The sequence below is a fragment of the Eptesicus fuscus genome, chromosome 4, assembly GCF_027574615.1.
Source record: "Eptesicus fuscus isolate TK198812 chromosome 4, DD_ASM_mEF_20220401, whole genome shotgun sequence".
Lineage (NCBI taxonomy): Eukaryota > Metazoa > Chordata > Mammalia > Chiroptera > Vespertilionidae > Eptesicus > Eptesicus fuscus.
In genome coordinates this window covers 96,657,809-96,682,037 of record NC_072476.1, presented here as the reverse complement: position 1 = coordinate 96,682,037, position 24,229 = coordinate 96,657,809, and the positions used below count along the sequence as shown (strand labels likewise).

At 38.4% G+C, this 24,229-nt stretch overlaps 1 protein-coding gene across 4 annotated transcripts in view; it reads right to left on the bottom strand.

Annotated features, from left to right (window-relative positions):
- Positions 1–7,214: 7,214 nt before the first annotated feature.
- RETREG1 (reticulophagy regulator 1) overlaps positions 7,215–24,229 on the bottom strand; it is a 97,230-nt gene continuing 80,215 nt past the window's right edge. For 3 of the 4 annotated variants that reach the window (XM_008151668.3, XM_054715261.1, XM_008151669.3), the window contains 6 exons: positions 16,221–16,347; positions 13,700–13,784; positions 11,589–11,726; positions 10,706–10,770; positions 10,342–10,468; positions 7,215–8,016 (listed from right to left, as the gene is read on the bottom strand). In XM_008151668.3, coding sequence (XP_008149890.2) covers positions 7,523–8,016; positions 10,342–10,468; positions 10,706–10,770; positions 11,589–11,726; positions 13,700–13,784; positions 16,221–16,347 — 1,036 coding nt within the window. In that variant the 3' untranslated portion in view covers positions 7,215–7,522. The remainder of the gene's footprint in view (positions 8,017–10,341; positions 10,469–10,705; positions 10,771–11,588; positions 11,727–13,699; positions 13,785–16,220; positions 16,348–24,229) is intronic. The other variant, XM_054715260.1, reaches the window with a different exon arrangement.

Genomic DNA, 24,229 nt, shown 5'->3' with positions numbered 1-24,229 from the left:
TTAGTTATTTATTACTCTATGAAATTACCCAAAAATTTAGCAGCTTAAAACAATAAACTTTGATTAACTGAGCATGTGTAAATCAGGAATGTGGGTGGCTTAGGATGTCAAACATTGCAGTGAACATGTGGGCCAGGGCTGATGTCATGTGAAGGTTTCACTGTGGCTGAAGGACACCCTGAAAGATGGCTTGTTTACAGGCTGATAGCAAGAGGTTTGGGTTCCTCACTGAGCTGAGTGTCCTCATATCATGGCAACTGGCTGCCTCCAAAGAGAGCAAAATGGAAGCCATAATGTCTTTTATGACCTGGTCTGGGAAGTCACACAGTTATTTCCACAATGTGCTGTCACTGTCATGTGCTGTTTATTGAAGGGGAAAAGTTCTGAAAAATACATAGTCCGTTTTGTTATGTGAACATCATACACAAATCTAGATGGTATGGCCTACTACACACCTAGACTGTGTGGTATAACCTGTTGCTGCTGGTTTACAAGCCTGTACAGCAGGTTCCTGTACAAAACAACACAAGATTAAATCAAGTACAAGAGAAAATGGGAAAAAAAGAAAAGAAATAAAAGAAAAACATTTTTTAAAGAAAAAACGATACAACCAAGATGTGGTCAACAGGAGATTCATGAGGCTGCTGCTGGCAGAACACAGCATACTGTTTCACAGCAAACTTTTTTATAATTAGAAAGAGTACACACCAATAAAAAGTATAGTAAACACAAAAACCAGTGGCATAGGCTTTTATTATATCAAGTATGTACTGTACGTACTGTATGTACTTTCTATATGACTAGCAGGTTTGCATCAGCGTCACCACAAACATGTGAGTAATGTGTTGTATGTCACTAGGTGATAAGAATTTTTGAGCTCCATTATAATCTTATGGGACCACCCTCATATCGGTGGTCCATCATTGGCCAAAACGTGCTTATTGTGTCCATGACTGTATTTACAAAGATCGACCTTATTTAATGTGGGAGGGGGCTACATAAGGGCAGGAGTGGGGTGTTTTGGGGACCATTTTGGGAAATTGGCTACCACTAGCACTTGCTGTTTGACTGTTTCCCAGTTTTAGCATTGAAAGTCTAGTATCCCAGGACACCTCTCCATCTGGGCAAACCAGGATGGCATTATAGTTTCGTCACCCACACTAGCCTATAAGCTCTGTTGAGATAAGGACACCTTTCATTGCTGTATACTATAATCATGCTAGAGCAATACAGAGACTGTTCAGTATTTTCAAATAAATTTTTTATAGTGCAAAATTAAGTCAGATTTTCCTAAACCATTGTTCCTTTTATGTCATTCCTTCTGTTCAAGAATGGTTATTTGTTGCCCTTAGGCTGAAATGAAAATTCCTTTGCCTGGTTTTCAAAACCTTTCTCCCATTCTACCTATCTCCACTGTGTTTTTTCCATGCCACCAAGCAATTCTCCAACACCAACTGAGTGTCCTATATCTCAACTCACTCCGGTCACTCTCTACTTGGAGATACCACCACACCCCACAGGTTCCCATGGCCCCCTTCTCAGATCTGATTAATTTGTTAGAACAGCTCACAGAACTCAGGAAACCACTTTACTTACTAGGTTACCAGTTTATTACAAAGGACAGTAAAGGATACAAATGGACAGCCAGATGAAGAGATACATGGAGTCATGTCTGGAAGGGTCCCAAACATAGAAGGTTTTGTCCCTGTGGAGTTTGGGGTGTCCTACACTCTTGGCAGAATATCTAGGTGCTTTCCAAAAGGCACCTCATTAACATAACAAAAGACACCTTTATAGCTCTCATCACTTAGGAAATTCCAAAGGTTTTAGGAGCTCTGTGCCTGGAATGTACATTTCTTATTATAAATCACATCACCTATCCTTTATGCTATTCAGCTAGTTCTAAAGGAAGACAGCCCTACTTTCATTTTGGGATTTGTTATGAATGGTAAGAAATACACAATTAACTAATACCATAAAGATGGGGTCAAGCACAATGAAATATAAAGAAAGAGGCAATGGGGTCTTTAGAATAGAGAAAGTTCATCAATTAGGGAGATCAGGAAAGTTTACATTAAGGAGTTGACCCATTCCAGATGGGTACTGAAAGAGGGGACTTCATCTGCAAATAGAAAAAGAAAAAAAAAACTGTAGAAGAAGGAAAATAAGTGACATATTTAGAATATGTCCAGTTTGGGCTAAGCATAGGATACAGTGAAAGAAGGGAAAATAAGACCAGAAAGTACCAAATTATCATTGGGTAAAGTGTTGAACTCTGTAGAATTTTTTGCTCATTCTTCATTGGTAAACAGCAGGGGGGCAAAAGTGTCTGTTTATATGGGCATCAGGAATAGAACTGGGCCTCCAGTAGATCCAGCAGCAGGAGCTGGATTAGAAAAATACCAGAAAAGAGCAGGTCTGCAGCCAATAGCTCTTTGATAAATGCAAGCCAAATGACTAAAGGACCTTTGAGTTCAATTTTCCACAGCATATCCAGGTACTATGTTAATGTGTCTAATCTCTGCTATCAAATTATTAAAAAAGCTTATTACCAATTAATCATCCTACTGAAGAATTTAAACTGAGTCCGCCCATGACAAAAAAAAAATGTAGACTTGAAAATACTGAAAATTCCTTCTGGATACTGTGACATAGCCCTTCAGTTAGTTCACTTCATGACCAAAGTGCTGGTGTTCCGGTGCACACTGTAACAGTGACGGCACCATAACGAGTGGCTCCTTTCCAGGCTAGATGCTGCGATGTTGATTTTCGGTAATTAAAAAAGTTAGTAAGGTCACCTTCAAGTCAATTGGTATAGTAGTGATCACAATATTTGCTGGTTCCAGTTTACTACTTTTCACATTCCTATACTGCAGTGGCAATTGGGTTTCAATAGGAAAACTGTAAAGGACACAGGGTTGGTTGAGGTTACCTTTCAGGGGTAACAAATATAGAATATAAAACGAACATTTAATAAGTGGTTTACAATTTCTATGAATTCTGTGGTCATAAGAAAAAATGTTAAGTATTGTGATTTTCAGTAAACAATTCCCCCCACCCCATCCCATGTATCTCGCAGTTAAAGGGTCCACAGGCTAGGAGCTTTGTGCCCCCGTTATATGCAAGCATGTGCTGTGTAACTGAGCAACATATTTAACCCTGTTCTTCTGAAAAAAAAAAAAAACACCTCTTAATGGTAATCACAAAGATTACACACAATCCCAAGTGTCATTGTTTTCTGTGTATTACGTCAAAGGTTGGCTAACTTCCTATAAAGGGCCAGATAGTAAATATTTTAGGCTTTGTAGCCCTATGTGCTCTGTCACAACTATTCATCTTTTCTGTTATAGCATGAACGCAGCCATAGGCAGTACATGAATGAGTGTGGCATGTTCTAATAAAACTTTATTTATGAATGTTGAATTTTGAATTTCATATTTTTCATATGTCATGAAATATTCTTCTGATTTTTTTAACTATTTAAAAATGTAAAAAAAAAAAAAATACCTTAGCTGGTATTCCATACAAAAAGGTTGCAGGCCAGCTTTGGCCCACAGGCCATAGTTTTCCAACCCCAGTCTTAGACACTTTATCCTCATAACATATTAGGAGGTGGGTGTTATATGTTAATTTTATAGATAAAGGAAACAGGTACAGAGATGTTAGGTGACTAGAGTCCCACAGCCAGTAAGTGTTAGAACCATTAAAAATGATTAGTGAAGAATCTCACACATAGTCCAGAGTCAGCTGAAATAATAGACATTTTTGCAAAACTTTTCATCCTTTATTCCACAGCATTTATTGGGTTATGAGGCCAATAAAGTGGTAGGCCCATCAAAAGAAACAGAGTTTTCTTGTAAGCAGGTACTTGTTGACTGACTTTGTTTTCATTTTTAAAAAGATGGTTTCGTTGAAACACAGGCTAGGGGAAAAATCACTATCTTGGTTTTATACAGCTTTTTTATCCCCTGAACGTGTTTTAGATGCTTTTTTTCCTCCCATTCATTTTCAAAACATCCCTGTGAGAAAATAAAAATTAGCTTCCTAATTTTATGTTGGGGAAATTGAGGTGGTGGTCTTGGGATGTTATGTGACTTTGACATTGTGAATTAGGGCCATAATATTAATATCAGAACCAGAACTCCTACTTCTGACATTCCATCCCAGCTGAAATGCTTTGGTGGAAATGGAGGAACAATACACACAAAAATAGTTCTGGGACTTTTTAATTTCATCATGATCACAAATGACCTATGACAAAAGTTTAATGTTTTCAGAATAATTTCTACCTTATAACTAATATAGCTGGAGCAGTGTAAACTCTCCATCAACTAAATTATATTTTTCTTAAATATAGATTTGCTTCTGACCTAAAATCAGTAGTATGCTGGCATTTGCCACTTGTTTAAAAGAAAGTTGCCCTTTTTTTCAAATATTGGAGGGAGATGCCTAAAGCTGTTGAGGATGTTTGCCAATTGCAAAATTTTATACAAGTTTCTTTTCTTAAAAGAATACTAAGCTGGAGAGGGGCAGTTTTTTAAAAATCACTTTTGAAGATTTTTAGGGTAGGAAAAAGCAAAGATGTTTCAGAATGAGAATATAAATACTACTTTAACCCTGGGTTGACCTTCCAAAGCAAACTTGACCTTCTTGGACTCTGCTTTATTGTTTCAGATCAATATGCATGATCAATGTATACTATTCTCATTGTTTTGCTCAACATTTTCTACTGGAAATGAGCAAAACATTTTTCTACAACTCCTCTATGATTAAAAAATAAATCCATGCTTCAAATTTTAATGACTGCATCAATCCTGATGGTAAGGGATATAGAGTCCCCCCCGTACCAGATCAACCACAGGGTTTACTGTTACTATATCTTAAAATCAGAAACAAGCTTATATATAATGCTCCCCACCAAAAGACAAACAAACAAAAAATCATAGACACACACAAAACAAAACCCCTCTGTTAGTTTGAATTAAGAATACCATTATTGTATGTGTAAATTTGTGATCATATTCTCAAACAAATAACATTGAAGTGCCAGGTTCATAGGCAGACAGTGAAGATATAAGGTGATAAAGCCAGTCGATAGAGAGCTGGCATGTCTCCTCCATAGTGCTGGTAACACATTTTTCTACCCTCCCTGTCCTCATCCCCTCCCCATCCCAAAGACCCTTTTGATTTATAGTTAACAACATTTGATTCTAGTGCATTGTTCATACCATCAACTCTGAGTTTATCTTCTCGTGTAAGCTTGTCCACTGAATTGTAACACATTCTTTAATTATTTGGATTATTTAACTTCTTATTTTCCCCTCAATGAAGAAATTGAAATGACTTTCAAACTTTTTGACTTTATGGCCAAAAATATTTTTTAAATGAAGAAACATACACGTTAAAAAAAAGGGGGGGGGGAATCCTAGTCGCCACTATAAATATGTGACTGTATTTTTCTTCATGTCTAGAAACTCTTATTGAATAGGATTCAGGTATATTTCTCCCAAACACACACAGTTCATAGATCTAACACCAAGTTTTCATTTGTACCAAAATGGGCAAGATAATGAAGGCACAGGCTCACTGTGTATCAATAAAGGACATCAAACACAGTCATGAGGCACTAATGACATATAAGCATAGTCAGTCACAAAAAGCAGGTGTTCAAAGTCTTCAGTAAATTCTCTCCCTTTAACATTTGGCAAAATTCAGTCTAGATATTTTAATATCTCAGAAGGAAAAAATAAATAAGAGCTGCTACATTAAAATGTCAGATTACCTATGATTAGCCTAGCCCTTAGAAAATAAAATGAAAGGAGGGGAGCACAGATTTCCTATATTCTTGGATTATCCTTCCTTCCTGAGGGTCTCAGATGTCTGTATGCATTTGTAGAAATGCCAGCAGTACTGAAGATTGAAGAGACTGTTGGTATTGCTGGCATGGTCCCTCAACACTATTAAACGCTCCATCGCAAAAACACAATTAGCTTGATTTCTGTTCTTTAGTCCTTTGTTAGAAACCTCCGACAAATCTGGTTTTTAAAGGTGATCAAAAAAGTTTAAAATAATGGGAAAACATATTCTAGCTTCCAAATGAAAAACATTAAATATTTGGACTTCATTGGCAAATAAATACATATTAAAGCCAAGCAAGTTTTTCTCCTGTAGGAGAATTTGTACAGACTATAAAAACAGTTATTTTTCTCTACTGCTTATGACCACATCACTCACAGAACAAACCAGGAACTAGTTTCATGATTTTGAGAGACTGTTTTGTTTTGTTTTCCATGACACAATATCAAAGATGAGGGCTTAACTTTGATCTGAGCAGGCAAAATAGCTCTGCACTCAATATATCCCTATTACAAATATATGATAATTGAACCACAAAACACAGCCTAATATCTGTTGACAACGGTATACGTGATATATAATCACTTGCTTTCTATAGGTTAATACCACCCATTGCGGGACTAGAGCTGACAGTCAATGGAGCATGCCATTTACAAGTAAGCCTAAATCTACAACTGCAGAAATAACAATGGAAATGTACCAGCCTATCCAAAGGAATTAAATACATTTTAAGATTTTTTCCTAGGAAATTAATTTTGATATTATTTTCCAAGTCTTCAACTAAAGATGCCTCGATAATTTTTATCTTTTTACAACAAAATCCACCAAAAATATTTATCTGTTTCCTAGTGTTAGGAACAAAGGGGCTGATATAACATGTATTCCCAATTAGTTATTAATGTTTCAGTGAATTACAATAAACTGTTCTTGCATGCTTGAAAAATTAATTGTAAAGAAAAAATAATTGTAAAGAAAAAGTAAATACTTATGGAAGGATCGCAATAATTTCATGTTTTCTTTTTGCTTTAAAAATAACCCCTAATATTCATCTCTCTGAAAACACAATATGAATGTATATGTGTGTATATATGTATGTATACACACACACACACACACACACACACATCAAGTTGACCCTTGAACAATGCGGGGGTTAGGGGCACCAACCCACTGCACAGTCAAAAATCTGTGTATATCTTTGACTCGCCCAAAAACGTAACTACTAATAGTCTACCACTGATCAGAAGCCTTACTGATAACACAAACAGATAACACGGTTTATGTATTATATACTGTATTCTTACAAGAAAGTCGGCTAGAAAGACAAAATGTCTAAGAAAATCATAAGGAAGAGAAAATACATTTATAGTATTTATTGAAATAATCCCGCACAGTTCAAACCCATTTGTTCAAGGGCCAATTGTATATATATATTTTTCATTTCCATGCTTATTACATAAAAATAACTATCAGATATACCAATCTATCAGTGTCAGCTGATATATATCCAATTAATTCACTGCAGAAGGGAAAAATAAGACAAAATAATCTAAAGCAATGAGTAAAGCTCACAGTTCAAAAACATTTTTTTCCTTTTTTTTTTTTTTTTGCTTGATTGAAATATTTGGTAGTTTATCTGTGCTCTGTCATACAAGCTGATTCCAGACTAATGGCCTCCGAGTAGATTTGAAAGGAAGCCTGAAGACTTCTTATTTTGCTGTGATTCTGCTTCCTGGTCTTGTGAAAGTCCCAATTCACTCTCAATTTGATCGAGCTCTGACTGGTCAAGGAGTTCAAAGTCATCACCTTCTTCAGTGTCTGTGTCCTCTCCCGGGCTGGGTGCAGCCTGAGAAAGGGCTTGCTGCGCGCCCTCTAACTGGTCTTTGATAGCAGCAGTCACTGCAGCTGTGATGACGTCCCCAGCCAGGTTGCTCATCAGGTGAAAGGTTTGGTCGCTGCTCAGAGGAAGGGTGAGACCAGCTGGTGACTGCCTCTCTTTGCTGGGTCTGAGACCGCTGTCCAGCTGTTCCTTTTTTCTCTTGAGCTCCGTGGGCAAGCCGAGGCTTAATTCATCTTCATCGTTTGTTCCCATGCCATTTTCTAGAGATGGAAAATCTGAAAGGCCCCGAGAGAAAACTTCCTCACTAGGTCGGTCAAGATCTGTGAAGTGTACAACAGAAGTTCATGCTGAAGCACCATGATAAATTTGAAATGAAAGAGCTGTCTAAAAGATACTGGTTTTAATCTAAACCCTCTGGGCAACCTTGGCATTCATCTAGCCACCTGGTTCAGTTTAAATAAACTTAACCACACATATTGGACCCCTCCCAAATCTGGGGCACCATCTCTCCACAAGTACACAAATACTGCATGTCCCCCCTATGTCTTTAACTTGCCTCGTAAGCACAAAGCAGTGCACATAATGACTTACTATGCAACCTAACATTAGCTTGAGGCTTTGACTAAAATTTAAATGTTCACCCTAAACAAATATTTCATCCTGCCCCTGGGGAGGAAATTAGCTTAAGCCATTGTGGATATGTATGATCACAGAATAAGAAATATTTCAATTGGAGTTTTCATGGTATCTGATATAGCAGATAGGGAATATTACCCAACCTCAGCATTTTCATCCAGGAAGATCGGAGTATCTGTAGCCTGTGTTTGTTTAAAGCAATTAATTAGAAGAAGCTATTGCTCCTTCTATTCCACATTCAACCTCAGAGCATATGGAAACATTTGGCTTTACATAAAAATAGCTGCAGGCTTGATCCCTGGTAGGGGGGCGTGCAGGAGGCCGCTGATCCATGTTTCACTCTCACATTGATGTTTCTCTCTCCCTCTCCCTTCCTCTATCTCTAAAAATCAATGAAAATATATATTTTAAAAATAGTTCATACCATTTTAACCAAACTAGTGTCCTGAATACATGTAGGAACACTTGTAAAATTTGGTACATTTGAAAGCAATGCCAGGTTCATAGGCAGACAGTGATTTTATTTTCACTTTTCAGAGAAAATCTTTTAGTATAATGCTTAACTCTTTACAACAGTGATTTGAACTCTTCGGTTTAACTAGCGAAAAGTCTCATGTGTGGGTTGGGTTATCGTCCTTCCCTTGTGTAAATCTGAGGTGGGATGCTGAAAAACAAAGTGTTTGTTATCTAGGTCTTGTGGGTATTTAGCGCTTACAGAGCTTCAGTGGATGTCAGTGACCCTCTTGTTCTAATGCATTTTAAAGATGAGGAAATTAAGGTCCCCATAAATATAAGGTCACACAGTTAGCTAATTACAAAGGCAAGCCAATACTTGGGTCTCCCAGTCCCCAAACCTGTCTCCTTTCCAACCCTGCACAGCCTCCCTCCTTCCTCAAGAAAAGAAAGTGTATTCTTGCTTGTAAAAGTACATAGGAGACAATTTATTCAGAATCCTCCATTATAACCTGCTCATATTTTCAGTATATGGCTAAGATGACTTGAAATAATCCAATAAGACTAGCTAAAGTTAAGTTATTACACAAGAGTCGTCTCTCTATTTTAAATTGTACTTAACCTAATTATTAAAATAAGAGCATTTTTTGGTTTGTTTATTTTTAAACTGACTTTGAAGAGAAACCCTGGAGTCAGCTTTGGATTTGGGGAACTTGCCCTCCCTGCTCAGTCCCTGTGAACGAGGGCTAGCCTCAGATACGTGGGATTGGTTTTTCTCTTCCCCTCCTCCCATTACCGCTATAAACAAGGTCACCAGACATTCGAGAAGTTAATTTTGTTCACTGTCAATATTTATATTTTCTAAATAAAGGCAGATTTGGACACTGACTTTAGATTTGATTCTCATAATCAAAAAATAATAGCTCTTGTTCCCCTCCTCCCATTACCGCTATAAACAAGGTCACCAGACATTCGAGAAGTTAATTTTGTTCACTGTCAATATTTATATTTTCTAAATAAAGGCAGATTTGGACACTGACTTTAGATTTGATTCTCATAATCAAAAAATAATAGCTCTTGACATATAATTCAGCTATTACCAAATTTACCCCTTTAAAGTATACAACTCAGTGGTTTTTAATATATTCACAAAGCTGTACAGCCATCACCACTATCTAATACTAAAACATTTCATCACTCCAAAAAGAAACTCATACTAAAAAAAAAACAAAAAAAAAAAAACAAGAAGGAAGAAACCCATATAATTAACAGTCACTCACCATTCCCTCATATCTACTTTCCATTTATATGGCTTTGTCACATAAATGGAGTTATTCAATATATCTAGACTTGTGTGTCTGGCTTCTTTCAATTTACCCAAAGTGTTCAAGGTTCATCCATGTTGTAGCAAGTACTAATACCTCATTTCGATAGCCAAGTGACAGGCCATTGTATAGATATACCCCATTTTGGCTAGCCATTCAGCAGTAGACAGAGTTAAATATTTCTGCATGCACTCAGAAAAATAAAAAAGAGAGAGAGAAATGTGAGCATACCGTCAGAAGTGTCTGTCTGTGGAGTGTATCCTTCTGAAAGGTTGAAGGTCCCATTGTCAGTCCAGGAGACCTCGGATACGTCTGTGTCGGACACAGACAACTCTTTGGCAGCCACCGTGAGGCTAATCTGTGTTAATATAAATACCAGTGGCACATTCTAAACTTCTGTGGCAAATCTTTGGAAAACTCCATACTACCACCAAAAATGTCAGACTAATATAAACCAGGTGAGTATTTTTCCTTACAGAATTGTTCAATCATCTTAGAGAAATAGGAGGAGTCGATTGGGAAAATCATTCTGGCTTTAAATCAATTTACAGTCAAACTACACAGGAACAAATGGAAAAACTAGACAAAAAAATACCTTAGGACAAAGAGCTGAAAAGTCTAATTCACTGTCATCTTTGTGACTTTTTTCTTTGTCTGCTTCTGTTGAGAAAAAATTGGGGAGCTTTGAGTTTCCTGGCCAGCTTAGACATAGTGTATTTTATCCAATACATATCCTTACCCACATTCCTCATTTTCTCCAACACTTGCACAGAATTAAGTGTTTGCACGTAACAAGCTTCACTTATTTGCAGAGGTCTGATTTCCAAGGGGAATGGTCCGTATCAGTGTTCTCACAGTGTGGTCTCTGAACCAGCAGCATCAGCACCGCTGGGAACTTGTTAAAAATGCAAGTTCTCAGGCCCTACCCTAGACCAACTGAATCAGAAACTCTGGCGCCGGGCCCAGCAATCTCTGCTTCAATAAGCCTTTTTATGAAAAGGCAGTTGTGATGCGTGCTATAGTTTGAGAACGTATAAGGTCACAGGACAAGTTAAAAAGGGAAAATTGATGACACTGATTTTCCCTCTATGCATTTTATTTCCCTTCCCATTCTTTTGATGCCTCTTCTATGGTTCCCACGTTCTTAGTCCTACCTGTGTCATTTTTTATTTGCAATGGCCCACCCCAAAACAAAGCAAATTAAAGAAAGTAAATCGTAAACAGCAAATATGGAATGGTTGGATTCTTTTCTCCCTCTCTAAAATTTAATTAAAAAGTCCATTTATTGTATGTTTCAGAAGATAATAAAAATCTAACTAAATAGGAAAGGCTATGTTACTTTGGAAAGGGGGGTGAACTTCTGTAATAATATGCTGTAAAAGGCAAACACCCTGAAATGTACGGAAGGTGATTTCATAATCAATAGCCCGCTGATGTCTCATTTCACGTGTGGAATCTGAAAGTCAAACTTTACCTACCAGATCTCTCACGTTTTTTCTGGTTAATATATTCTCCAATTCCAAAATCTAGTTTCAGCAGAACTGACTTGATTTTGCTGTATAGTTTTTGTCCCATATCATTACACTTAAACAGTGGACACAAAAATGCACACAGTACTGAAATATAAGAAGGAAGAGAGTGTGGGTAAAATTATCTTTATTTCAAAAGGCTACATCTTTGTATTTCACAAAAATATTTCAATTCCCCTTACTGACAAACAGAAGGTCTTTTTTCTTAAGGAAATGCTTCTGTGAAATAAGTTTATAATTTCAATTCTTCTCCTTGTAATAACAACATTCATTCCTACATGCATGTGTGTGCGCACACACAACACACACACACACACACACACACACACACGTTTATAGTCATTGTTTTCAAAGACTTAACAATTAGATCAACTCCCTCCCTTCAATCCTTGACCCTCAAAATTTATACAAAGATTCCATGCTTTCCAGACAACAGTCCTGGGTTAAAAAATCTCTACTTATTTATAAAATGCAGCTGCACCATGGGAAAATTATTATCTACTTGCCTCTCATCAGTCATATTGGGATAATAATGTTATTTCAGGGCTGTTGTGAAGGGTAAATGAGATGAATGCAAACCGTCTGAATAATGCCTGGCCCATATCAGACTCCCCTCTCCGCTCTCTTCTCCTCTACCTGCTGAACAAGGCAGATCAGAGGCTGACACTCTACATGAATTCTATTTGGGAGAATGGATTTGAGCTCAGACCATGTGCCATCTGTGGTATGCATTGGGAAAACAAAAAGAAATGAAGGTTGTATCGTCTTCCCTAATGTTTATTTCTTTGTTGTTGTTAGGAAACGTGCCTATTTACCTTTTAAATAGGACATGCAAACTCAAATACCTCTAGCAGCCAAGGTGGTATGTAAAAATTTTAAAAGCTGGTGTGAGAAAAATAGGCAAGTATGAGGGTTAATTAAGTGGAGCATGCCCACACCACCTAAAGGTGGCAGCACTAAGTCAGATTTTTTCAGGAGAAGCAGGAAATCTACATTTTTTTTTGCAGCATTTTCTAATTATAATTGATGTACAGTAAATTACACATATTTAAAGTGTACAATTTGATAAGTTTTGAGCCAGGCATACAACTAAGGAACCATCACCACAATCAAGACAGTGAACATATCTACCATATCTACCATCCTCCAGTTTCCACATGTGTCTATTAATCCTTTCCTCCTGCCTATCCCTGACCTCTCCTACCTCACCCTCAGGCAACCATTGGTCAGCTTTATCACTAAAAATTAGTTTGAATGGTACATAAATAAAATCATACATTATATACTCTTTTTTAAAAAAAATCTGGCTTCTCCCACTCAATTAATTATTTTGAGATTTATCCAGATTGCTGCACATATTTATGTTTTTCATGCTGAGTAAAAATCCATTGTATGGACATACCACAATTTGTTTTTCCGTGCATCTATTGATGGTCACATATGAATTGTGTTCCGTTTTTGGCTACTACATATAAAGCTGCTATGAACATTCATTCATGAGTCTTTTGTGGAAAAATGCTTTCATTTTTCTTGGGTAAACACCTAGCTATGAAATGGGATATAAAGTAGTTTTTAAGAAACTGCCAAACTGTTATCCAAAGTGGTTGTACTATTCTACTTACCCACCAACAGTATGTGAGAATTCCAGTTGCTCCATATCCTTGCTAATGCTTGATATGATCAGCATTTTTAATTTTAGCCATTCTGGTGTAATGGTATCTCACTGTGGTTTAACTATTTTTTGAGCCACAGAACATGCTCAAGGGCAAAGGTATTCGTGTGTCTGTGGGGGTAGGGAGTATACTTATTTATAGCTTTAAGACATAATTTAAAGTAACATTAATTACTTATAATCCTGCCTTTTGGCAACTATTCTTCCAATTTTAAAATATAAACCAATCTTGAGGAAAAGGAGAAACTTTGGACAGATGAAATTAAAGAACAATCAACTTTCTTTATAATTAAGAACTCATCCCTCCTCTTCCAAAGGATGGTCTTGTTGACCGTTAAATGATACCACGTGCATCACATAAACTAGCCAAATGTTCTGCTATACTTACAGAGTAGATAGCTGAGTATAACCCCAGGAATGTAACTTCCCAAGATCATAAAAAATGTGCACACACTGCAGACCAGGAGACAAAACTAGAAATCAGAAAAATAACACATGCCAGTTATGCATAATACCAGGACATTTCAGAGTGCAGGATACACACACAATTATTTTTCTATATCTGATCTATTAATTACGGTAAAGCCTTTTCAGTGTTCTTTTGCCCTTAGTTCTGACTAATGACTGCAGCATTCAACCAGCCTTACTCCATTTTCACACTTGGTAATAATCATTCTGACGTTCCAGAAGCTAATTTCTGGCACAGGGCACAATGTCTCCCATTAATCATGCCTGTGGCTTTTAGTACTGCCAGATGCCAGAGAACTGAAGATTTATATGCTTCCAGAAACTTCTCTTACTCAGGATCACCCACTGGATATAAAGCAGCCTAGGAGCTAAATCTGAAAGTTCAAACCACTTCTATAAGCAAAACATGTTATAGAAATTAGAGGCATTTCTTTAAACATAACAGGAATTTGCACCGCTGATAAGCTGCTGGGATAACTCTACTGGCCATTATCATCATCCTCTGTAACTATATCAAATTGATTCACTTCTACATCACCTAGAAACCAGCTGTGAATGAAATGAAATCCCCACAGTGAAACATGATTATTTTCCTTCCATCAGTCATAACTCCACCAAAAAATCTTGGTTGTTTTAAAAAATGTAATATAAAGATAGAAAAATTATCCCATAATTTGTCTCACATATTTTCCACACTCTAATCTTAAAAATAAATTATCTTGCCCGGCTGGTGTGGCTCAATGGTTGAGTGTCGACCTATGAACCAGAAGGTCATAGGTTCGATTCCCAATTAGGGTACATGCCTGGGGTTGCCAGCTCAATCCCCAGTATGGGGTGTGCAGAAGGCAACCGATCGATAATTCTCTCTCATCATTGATGTTTCTCTCCCTCTTCCTTCTTCTCTGAAATCAATAAAAATATATTTTAAAAATAAAATATCTTACTTCTTTTGCTTTATCTTTAAATTATGGCATTAAACTGATAAGCAAGGAAAATAAGGAAATTTTAAAAGACATGTGAAAATGGTATTTGTAACTGGTTAAGTGGAAGAGCAAGGGGGTTTTCTTATTAGATTATCTTTGATTTCTTGTTCGTGGGCAAAGGGTTAATTTATTAAGTCAAAAGGAGAATCAATGAACTTTCAGAACTAAATTAACAGTTATTTCTGGAATAGCAGGGGCCCTTGAAGAATATGACATTCTAGTACTAAAATGGAAGAGGAAAAACCTTAAAATTTGAAAGAACGAATGAGTCGAGAGCATTAGTATATTCAGAATTCAGTTTGGGGAAGGGATTTCATATTATCCTCTAAATCTGTAGGACCGTCCTCTTAAGCTAAGTGACTTGGGGCCCAATGAAGCTTTAAGTTCAGAATCTCCTAAAAATGTTTAATCATGATGGTAAAATACGCATAAAAATGCACCCCACCATCATCATATAGACATCTATTCTAAAAATCACCTTCAGTGATTTTTTAAAAACCCATCCATATACAACCTTGCTACTTTAATATGCTCAAAATGTGTCCAAGCGAAGCTGTACTATTTAGTACTAGGCATTGAAGTTAAGAGAGTGCCTGTACATGGTACAACGAGAGGGATTGCAAATGCCGACATTCCTAGGCTCTTCCTTCCAACTACAGGTGGGCGCTGGAGCAACCCGAACATGACACTGGGAGGGAAAGGGACCGTGGTGGTTCTGCACCTCACCCTTGCCATCAGGATCACAGCTGAAGCTGCCTCTGCACACACAAATAACGCAGGTGTGTGCACTTCTCCATGCAATCCCTTCAGACCGCTTACGACTCTTCTCATAGGTTTTCATCTTACTTTTAAAAATACTCATTCCACGCATATAGTCACTACGAATGTTTCTGTCAAAGGTTTTTTAAATAAATAACATAAGAAAATCCACTTTTTAGATTAAAAGAGAGACCCAATTATCTCCCCAAAACCCTTCAAATGACTAAGAGTTCATTTTATCTTCCTTTGACTTCAGAACCAGGCTGAACACTATAAACTGAAATTCCGGTGTATAAGAACACTATAAACTGTATTTTTCCGGTGTATAAGACGACTGGGTGTATAGAAGATTTTCCTGGGTTAAAAAGTCATCTTATATGCCAGAAAATACGGTATTTTTTCTTCTTGGTCTGGATGACAAGACCAATCACCATTCGTTTTGTTAAGGAACTAGATAAATAGGTATAAAAATAGGAAACCAATCCAATTTCAAACAATGATGTTGAAGTTTGTCTAATGCTGACACATGAATGATTCTGAACCTTGCTGATGCCAGCTCTTATGGGATGTGTTGCTAGTAGTTCATCTTCTGAACTGGAGACCACTTCCAAGCTGGTAAAATAAGTTAACTCATTTGTTTCTAAGTTTACTGCACCATTTAAAGCACACACAGCCATTCTCCCACACTGGAAAACTTGCCTTGCCAGGGCTCTGCTGTTTGAAAAGAGACATTTCTTGAAGAAATATGCTGAAATTCATCCAGGATTCTGCAATACAGTGGCTGAGCCTGGGTCTTTCATCTGGTTTGGAATTGATAACTTCCCAGCTAAAGAGAGAAGAAAGAAAACAAAAAAATTTAACAGACCTTTGGATAATTCAACATTCATTGCTTCAGAAGCACATATTTATTGAGCACATACTGTTGGCAACACTCTCTGGAAACTCCCAAGCCAGACATCTGCATAACAAAGCTCAAGTGCCAAGAGAAGACAGACAGACTAAACCACCAGCTACACAATTACCCAGTTACAATAGGGGCGGCAGAGGGAGATGTACAGGGTGGGGGCGTTGTGACATTTTCTTTGAAGAAGTCACTTGAGCCCAATGGTTGTGGCTCAGTGGTTGAGCGTTGACCTATGAACCAGGAGGTTGCTCCTCGATTCCTGGTCAGGGCACATGCCCAGGTTGCAGGCTCAATCCCTATTGGGGGGGGGGGTGCAGGAGGCAGCAAATCAATGATTCTCCCTCATCAATGATGTCATTGATCTCTCATCATTCTATCTCTCTCACCCTCTCCCTTCCTCTCTGAAATCAATAATAATATATATATATATATATATATATATATATATATATATATTTTTTTTTTTTTTTTAAAAAGAGGTCACTTGAAACTAAAATCTGGATTAGCAGGAGTTTATCTTTATCATAAGGGCTCAGAGAGTACCAGAAAGAACAATGTACAACATACGCAAAAGTGCTATTCATTGCATGAAGCTGGGAAAGTAGCAAGTGGACTGGGTCATACAGGGCCCTGTGGGACTTGTTAGAAATACTTCAAAGCTTAAGGATGGGGAAGCCACAGTACCTTAAAAGAAACCTTGGCAACAATCTTATGGCCATCGTCATCACCATCATCATCAACAACACCAACAGTGCATTTTCAGTATGTACTATAATCGGTCAACTCTACAGAAAATTGTTCAACTCAACAGAAACTCATATATTTCAGATACTCATCACAGAATTTGTTGAATGCAATGCATGACCCAAGCATGCACTGGGTCCCTGCCCTCATTTGCCCCCAGGAACTTCAGTGAGCTAAAAATTAGTAACAATCACTACAGGAAAAAACAAAAACAAAAAAACAAGCAAATACAGGGCATTCCTTACAATGACAAATCCCACTCTTGAGATCCCAACTCATGCAAAAATATCAGTTCCAACAAATTCTGCTTAGGGCCTTCAAATTCATTCATTTAATAAATAATTATTAGTGCCTCCCATGATGAAGGCACTGCTATAGAGCTAAGGGTATGGCCATAAACTAAACACATGTTCCTAGTAGAAGAAAAGGATTATGAGTGAGCTATATCATCTGAGCTATGATTACAGGGTTATAAGGGTGAGGCTGATCTCTGGATTCAACTCCAGTAGCCCTAAGACAAGTCAAAACTGGTCTTAAGATTGAACTAAAAAAAAAAAAAAATTGAAGTCATAATATTGAAAGAAAAAAAATCAACAGAATATATACAGTATGATTTCATTTATGTAAAGCTTAATATCACACTATCACACTAAACTAACAAATTGTGTAAGCAAGGAAAGGACAAAAAAGAAGATTCAAGAGAGGAGTTATGGAGTGGGGTCTGGATCAGTAGGGAATGTAATTAGAGCAAGGCACAGGAGAGCTTCCTGGGTATTGATCATGTCTGTTTTTAAATTTTATTTTTCAGTTACAGTTGACATACAATATTACATTAGTTTCAGGTGTACTGGTCACTTAACTTAGGTGATGGATACATGAGAATCAACTTACTGTTCTTAAAGCTACACCTATATATACACATGTACATATATGGCCTCTATTTAAAATTGTGTTGTTATTTAAATGTATAATCATGCTTTTTATTTAATGAACTAGAGGCCCGGTGAACGAAATTCATGCATGGGAGGGGGGGGGTCTCTCAGCCCAGCTTGTACCCTCTCCAATCTGGGACCCTTCAGGGGATGTCCACAGGGATCTGGCCTAAACCGGCAGTCGACATGCCTCTAGCAATCTGGGACTGCTGGCTCTTAACCGCTAGCCTGCCTGCCTGCCTGATCACCCCTCACCCCTCTGCCAACCTGCCTGATAGGCCCTAACCACCTCTGCCTGCCTGATCACCCCTAACCACCTCTGCCTGCCTGCCTGATTGCCCCAACTGCCTCTGCCTCAGCCCTGCACCTGGGACCCAGGCTTCCCTCCCTCTGGTCAGCCCCATGCAACCAGGACCAGCCGCAGGTGCCTGGGACCACAGGGTGGGTGGCTTTTCTTCATCTCCCAGGCCGCAGCCACAGGCGCTGGTGCCTAGGACCATGGGCACGCGGCTTTGCCTGGGCCTGGCTTTGTCAGGAAGGATGTCTGGTCTAATTAGCATACTACTCTTTTATTAGTATAGATAACATTCTTACATGAGTATATCTCACTTCATATCCTATAGTCAAAATATAAATGTCACTTAAGTTTTTGCCTCAATGTATGTACTTGTGAAGTAAAAATATTTCTGATGAGAGCCATGAAAAAAACTTTTTGAAAAGATGGTATTTTATATAGATTCTGGAACCTTCTGATAATACCACCTTAGGATTCATGTCTCAGAAGTAACAACACATTTGTATACATGTTTTATTACTCCAATAAGTAAATGGCCTAAAATTGAAAAGGAGCCTAGTCTAATAATAAATTCTTAAAATTACCTATATTATCTGCATAGAGATTTGTTATAGCAAAGTCTTCATACAACTTAAGGTGTTTAGTACAATAAAATAACTAAAAATTCTGTTTTGCTCTTAAAGATCTTACCTATTTTCATAGTGGGCTTCAAATGAATATGAAGAAGCTTTAGTATCCATCTATCCATTACCTTATTCCCTTATTCAATAAAAAGTTATCAAGTTCCCCCACTGTGTCTTACATTATGCTCAGTGTGTGTAGCATTGTTATTTCAAACCAACAAAAACCGAATACCTGTAGCACTGTTCCTTTCTCTGTCTACAGAGACCACTACTTGGTGGGAAGGAGATAAGAGAATATTCAACATATAAATATTTTCCACAGCCATAAGAAGACACTCATTTATATTAAACTAGAGGCCCTGTGCACTAAATTCGTGCACTGGGGGGGAGGGGGTGTCCTTCAGCCCAGCCTGCACCCTCTCGTAGTCCGGGAGCCCTTGGGGGATGTCTGACTGCCGCTTCGTCTCCTGCTACCACTGCTGTGCTCGCCAGCTGTGAGCCGGGCTTCTGGCTGAGCAGCGCTCTCATTGCGGGAGCACACTGACCACCAGGGGGCAGCTCCTGCATTGAGCATCTGCCCTCTAGTGGTCAGTGTGCATCATAGCAACCAGTCTTTCCACTGTTCGATCTATTTGCATATTAGCCTTTTATTATATAGGATTTCTCCCCTTTAGAAAAAGCCTCCTGCAACAGTATTTTGGGACAATAAATTCCATTGTTACTAACACTTATATTACCGTAAGAACTGTAAATAATTCTAATTTATATATGAATTACTATTACAATCAGCAACAGAAATGAGAAATTCACTGTGTACAAGTTGAAAATATTTTCTAACCAATGGGTTTGGAAAGAGTAGTAAATGTTTGAGATAACAATAAATGTATAAATGGTGCTGAATACAATTTAATGGAAATACATATAATTTGAAAAGGAAATCTGAATTCAAGGCCAAAGAAGAGATGTTACTCTACATTCCTCTAAATGAAAGATGGACCCAGACAACTCAACCTCTGGGACTTTCCTAATAGTTTTAAACTGTCCAGTGATTAATTCTGAATTCCACTGGAATATACATTTCTATAGTCTTCCATTATACATAATCTACCATTCGCTATGTCACCACAATTCAATGTAGGTAATATAAGGAGGTATGTAACATATACTGTATTTAATATAGTTATATAATATAGGATGACATGGAACATTTGATGTCACCTTTTCAAATTCCCTTATTATTATAGATGCAGAAAGTGAAACCTAAGTTTCCTCAGCTAGCTTAGGGCAGAGCCACGACCTGATGCCAAGACTCCTAATTTTCCATGCAGTTCTATTTCCTTTAAACATGTACCCTCTTCAAAGGATGAATAAATTCAACAACATCCTTCAAAGAAACCCAATATTGTAATTTAGAGTGAGAAGGAGCATTCAATGTTCCTCCTCACTCCTTTCTAGAGTCAGGAGGAGGAGGTGTGACTAACCCAAAAACACGTGGCCTCATTTAGGAACTGCCTATCTAGGCAATAAAGAGCTCTTCGTGTGCAGAATGCAAACACTCAGTGGAAACTAAGATTCATGCTTTGTGGCTGGTTGGAATTTAATACAGGTGGCATTTAGAGAGGGAGGGAGAGAGAGAGAGAGAGAGACAGAGAGAGGGAGGGAGGGAGGAAGGGGAGAGAGAGAGAGAGAGAGAGAGAGAGAGAGAGAGAGAGAGAGAGAGAGAGAGAGAGAGAGACTGCATAATGAAATTCTAGGTTTTCCTAGAGAGCCTTATCTGGAAAACATATGACCAGAGAAATGATCTCCTGTGAATACTGGATGATGGGAAAGAGATCTTTTACGCTATCCTTGGCGCTGATCAACCTGCAACGTAAGATCCAACTAACATAAAAGGAGCCTTAAAAACAGTGTGAAGCTTTCCCAAGTTCTAAACCAAGAGTATAACTCTTCTATGTCTGAAGGTCATCCAGTGGAGAAAACTAATGGCTTCAGTATTAATAGTCCAGGGTTTATTTTTCCCCTCCTTAGTTTCCGAGAGAACATGCACTTGCCAGCTTCAAAGGGAAGGTTCTTTGGTTCATCGGTCCATTCTTCATTCTGTCCGTTCTTCTTTCCTCCCTCACCCACGTGCTTGCTTCCTTCGGCTTTCTCTCTCATTCATGCCGTCACTGAGTAAACCTCCTACACACTCCAGCCAAGAGATAAGGACCCCTCAAGAGTGCCTCCCTGGTGGTCATCATCCCCAACCTCGCGCATGCTTGGTGAGTCCAGCTGAAGTGGTTCTGAGCGAGAAGCCACAACTCCCCCATGGCCACACCATCTTTCAAATGGGCTTTCCCCCACGGATTGCAGCTGTGTAGTGTTGTCAATTAAAAAAAGGTATCAAAACTATGGCCCTGGCAGATTCATTTAGCTATGTTCTCCTTCTTAAAAACAAAACTCAAGGGCAGATTTTTGACAAAAGACATTCTGCGTGGTCAAGATAAGCATTTATTTGCCAAAGAACTAATTGATGGTTTCACCTGCCTGAGAAACTCTAAGGGAACAGAAATTAGGAGGATGGTTCCTCAGACAAGCAGCCTCACCTTATCATGAAGGGAGCTTGGCTTCCCAGCAGAACTTTAACCCAAAGTCCTTTCTCTCTGCCTCCATGTTCCTGTTAGAATACACTTAGGTACATACATTAGGTGGTCAAGCCGAAGTAATCCTTCCAACCTTTTTCATCTCATGGCACACATAAGCTACTAAAATTCTGCGACAGACCAGAAAATATATTTTTTGCCAACCTGACAAAAAACTAGGTACAATTTTGATTCATTCACACCAGATGGCTATTGTTGTGTTGGCTATGTCATTTTTTTATTTGACAATCTAACGGAAAAGATGTCAGGTATTGTATATTTTACAAATTCTTGCAGCACATCAGTGTGCCAAGGCACATCAGTTGAAAATTGCTATTCTAGAAAGTTCTCTAGTTGGCTGTGAGCCTCCAAGGCACTGTTTAAACAGCAGCCGTCTGGGCATCCCTCCAGAGAGTGTGGTGGAGCAGATCCTGGGCAGAAGCTCAGAAATCTGCATTTTTAATAAGTGTCCCAGGTGTTTCTGAGACAGGTGTTTCTTACACTAAGAGTGAGTGCGAGAAACACTCCATGAGAAAGTTACGAAGAATTCCCATTTCAAAAATAAAGACAAGAGGAATTTTTTCTTTGGGGCAAGAATTTGCTCAGGAATCCAATTTGCCCTCCCATTTGAAACAAACAAACAAAAAAAAAGTGGGAGGGGGAGAACAGACAAAATATATCAAACACTGATTTTCAAGACACTTGGGCATTACTCAAGGCAGGTCGGCAATCCCTGAGAGATGGGTGAGTGCTGTGATGTCCGCTCACTGCCTTGAGTTTCTAGGCCGAGGAGCAGGAAGGATGGATCCTGGTGACTTACCTGAGTTGAGGAGATAGAATTCAGAGTCCAACCAGAAGACCAAAGAGGCCTAAGTTGGCAGGACTGAGTGGGGGGACTAGAGCTTGCAGAGAGAATGCTGACCATCAGAGGACCCCTGGATTCTCCAGCTGAGGGCCACCGGGGCATGCATGAGGAACCCCAGACCAGGAACCAGCCATAGAAAGGACAAGCGGGAACAGAGTCCTGTGCTCACACAAGGCCAGAATGACACCTGGTCCCACCAACCATACTGGAAAACCTCAAGTTCATGGGTATTGGGTCCTCAGAAGGGCTTTGCCTCAGTTGCAGAGAATAATTAATCCTAGGCTAAATGCTGCTCTGGTTCTAACAAGTCTTAAAAGCAAGCTCCAAAAGGATCAAAAGGATTGGAAGTTATTTAACTGGCAGACCTAGGAATAAAAAAGTGGTGAGTTTGGTATGATCCAAATAGCTCACGTGGTATGATCCAAATAGCTAACTGGGATCTGAAGGATTTCATTTTCTTTCATGCTTGCCCTTTAAATTATTGTGTACCTTTTTTCTTTAGAATGTACTTAACAAAAACATGGTTTAAATTTTATTTTAAAAGACAAGTTAGTCTTTGTACAGTTTAATGGGTGACATGAAATTCCAATGCACTTTAGTTTCAGGATGCAGCACACAGTATCCTCCATTAGGGGGTGCTATAAGGCTAATAAATGCGACACTCCTCTGCTCTTTAAAAATAGACTAATTCCTAAAAGAGAACACCTGCTAGCAACCTGTTTCATCTCTTTTGCCCCCAGTGCCTTTGAGCTCCACAAAAAATAATGCAGAAACAAATGAATCTTGGCATAGGACAAATGATGTCTGTCAGTACCATTTTCCTTCCATTCATTTCAATAAACATGCATTGAAGGCAGTTGATGACTGTCAGTTATCATTTCTATATACAGGCCAAGGATCAGGAAGGATGGATGGCTAAGGCACCCTCTCCAACCAGTAAGTCAAACTGATTCTCTCTCTCTCTCTCTCTCTCTCTCTCTCTCTCTCTCCTCTCTCTCTTTCTCTCTCTCTCCATCCCCCCTCCTCCCATCTCTCCCCCCATCCCTTTTTTTCATTATACATGAAGCTCACCTTTATAAAATGACATTTAATTAGGGCTATTGAAGAAAAAATATAAAAAAACTGAGTTGGGAATTGAGTATGGGAGGAGAACCTGTTAAATATAAGATGCCATCTTTTCATTATAGTACATTTCACAGGCTCATACATCTTTTTAGAATATGCTAGTGAACCTAAAATTCAAAAAGCATTTTTATTGTGGAAAGTTATTTTTTAAAGCAAAAAAATTAGAGATTTAATATATCAAAGCTCAAGTCCTTTCACATATTTCTTGAGCTTTAGGTTTGAGGAGACAATTGCCATCAAGAGACAGGTAAGCTGTGGTGGATGGGGAAAGAGAAGAGGAAGCAGTGTGTGAGTGAGGTGTGAGAATATGAGTGAATCCTGATGGTCTGGTTGGAGCTCTGGGGTCCTAAAAGCCCTGGGAGGCAGAGCCAGCCACAGACATCCCCTCTGTGGGAGCCGAGTCTCCCTTGGGACTTGAGTTGGTTTCTGCTTGGTTTCTGGCATTTGCAGCACAAAATCAAGTGCTACATTTTCAATGGGATCAATGAAGTGTTGTATCATATATTTTAAAGTCGGAGGCAAAAGCAACTTTTAAAAAGAGGAAGATTACACACAGGGATTAGTATCACAGTTTTATTTCAGTGACATCTTTAGTAGAA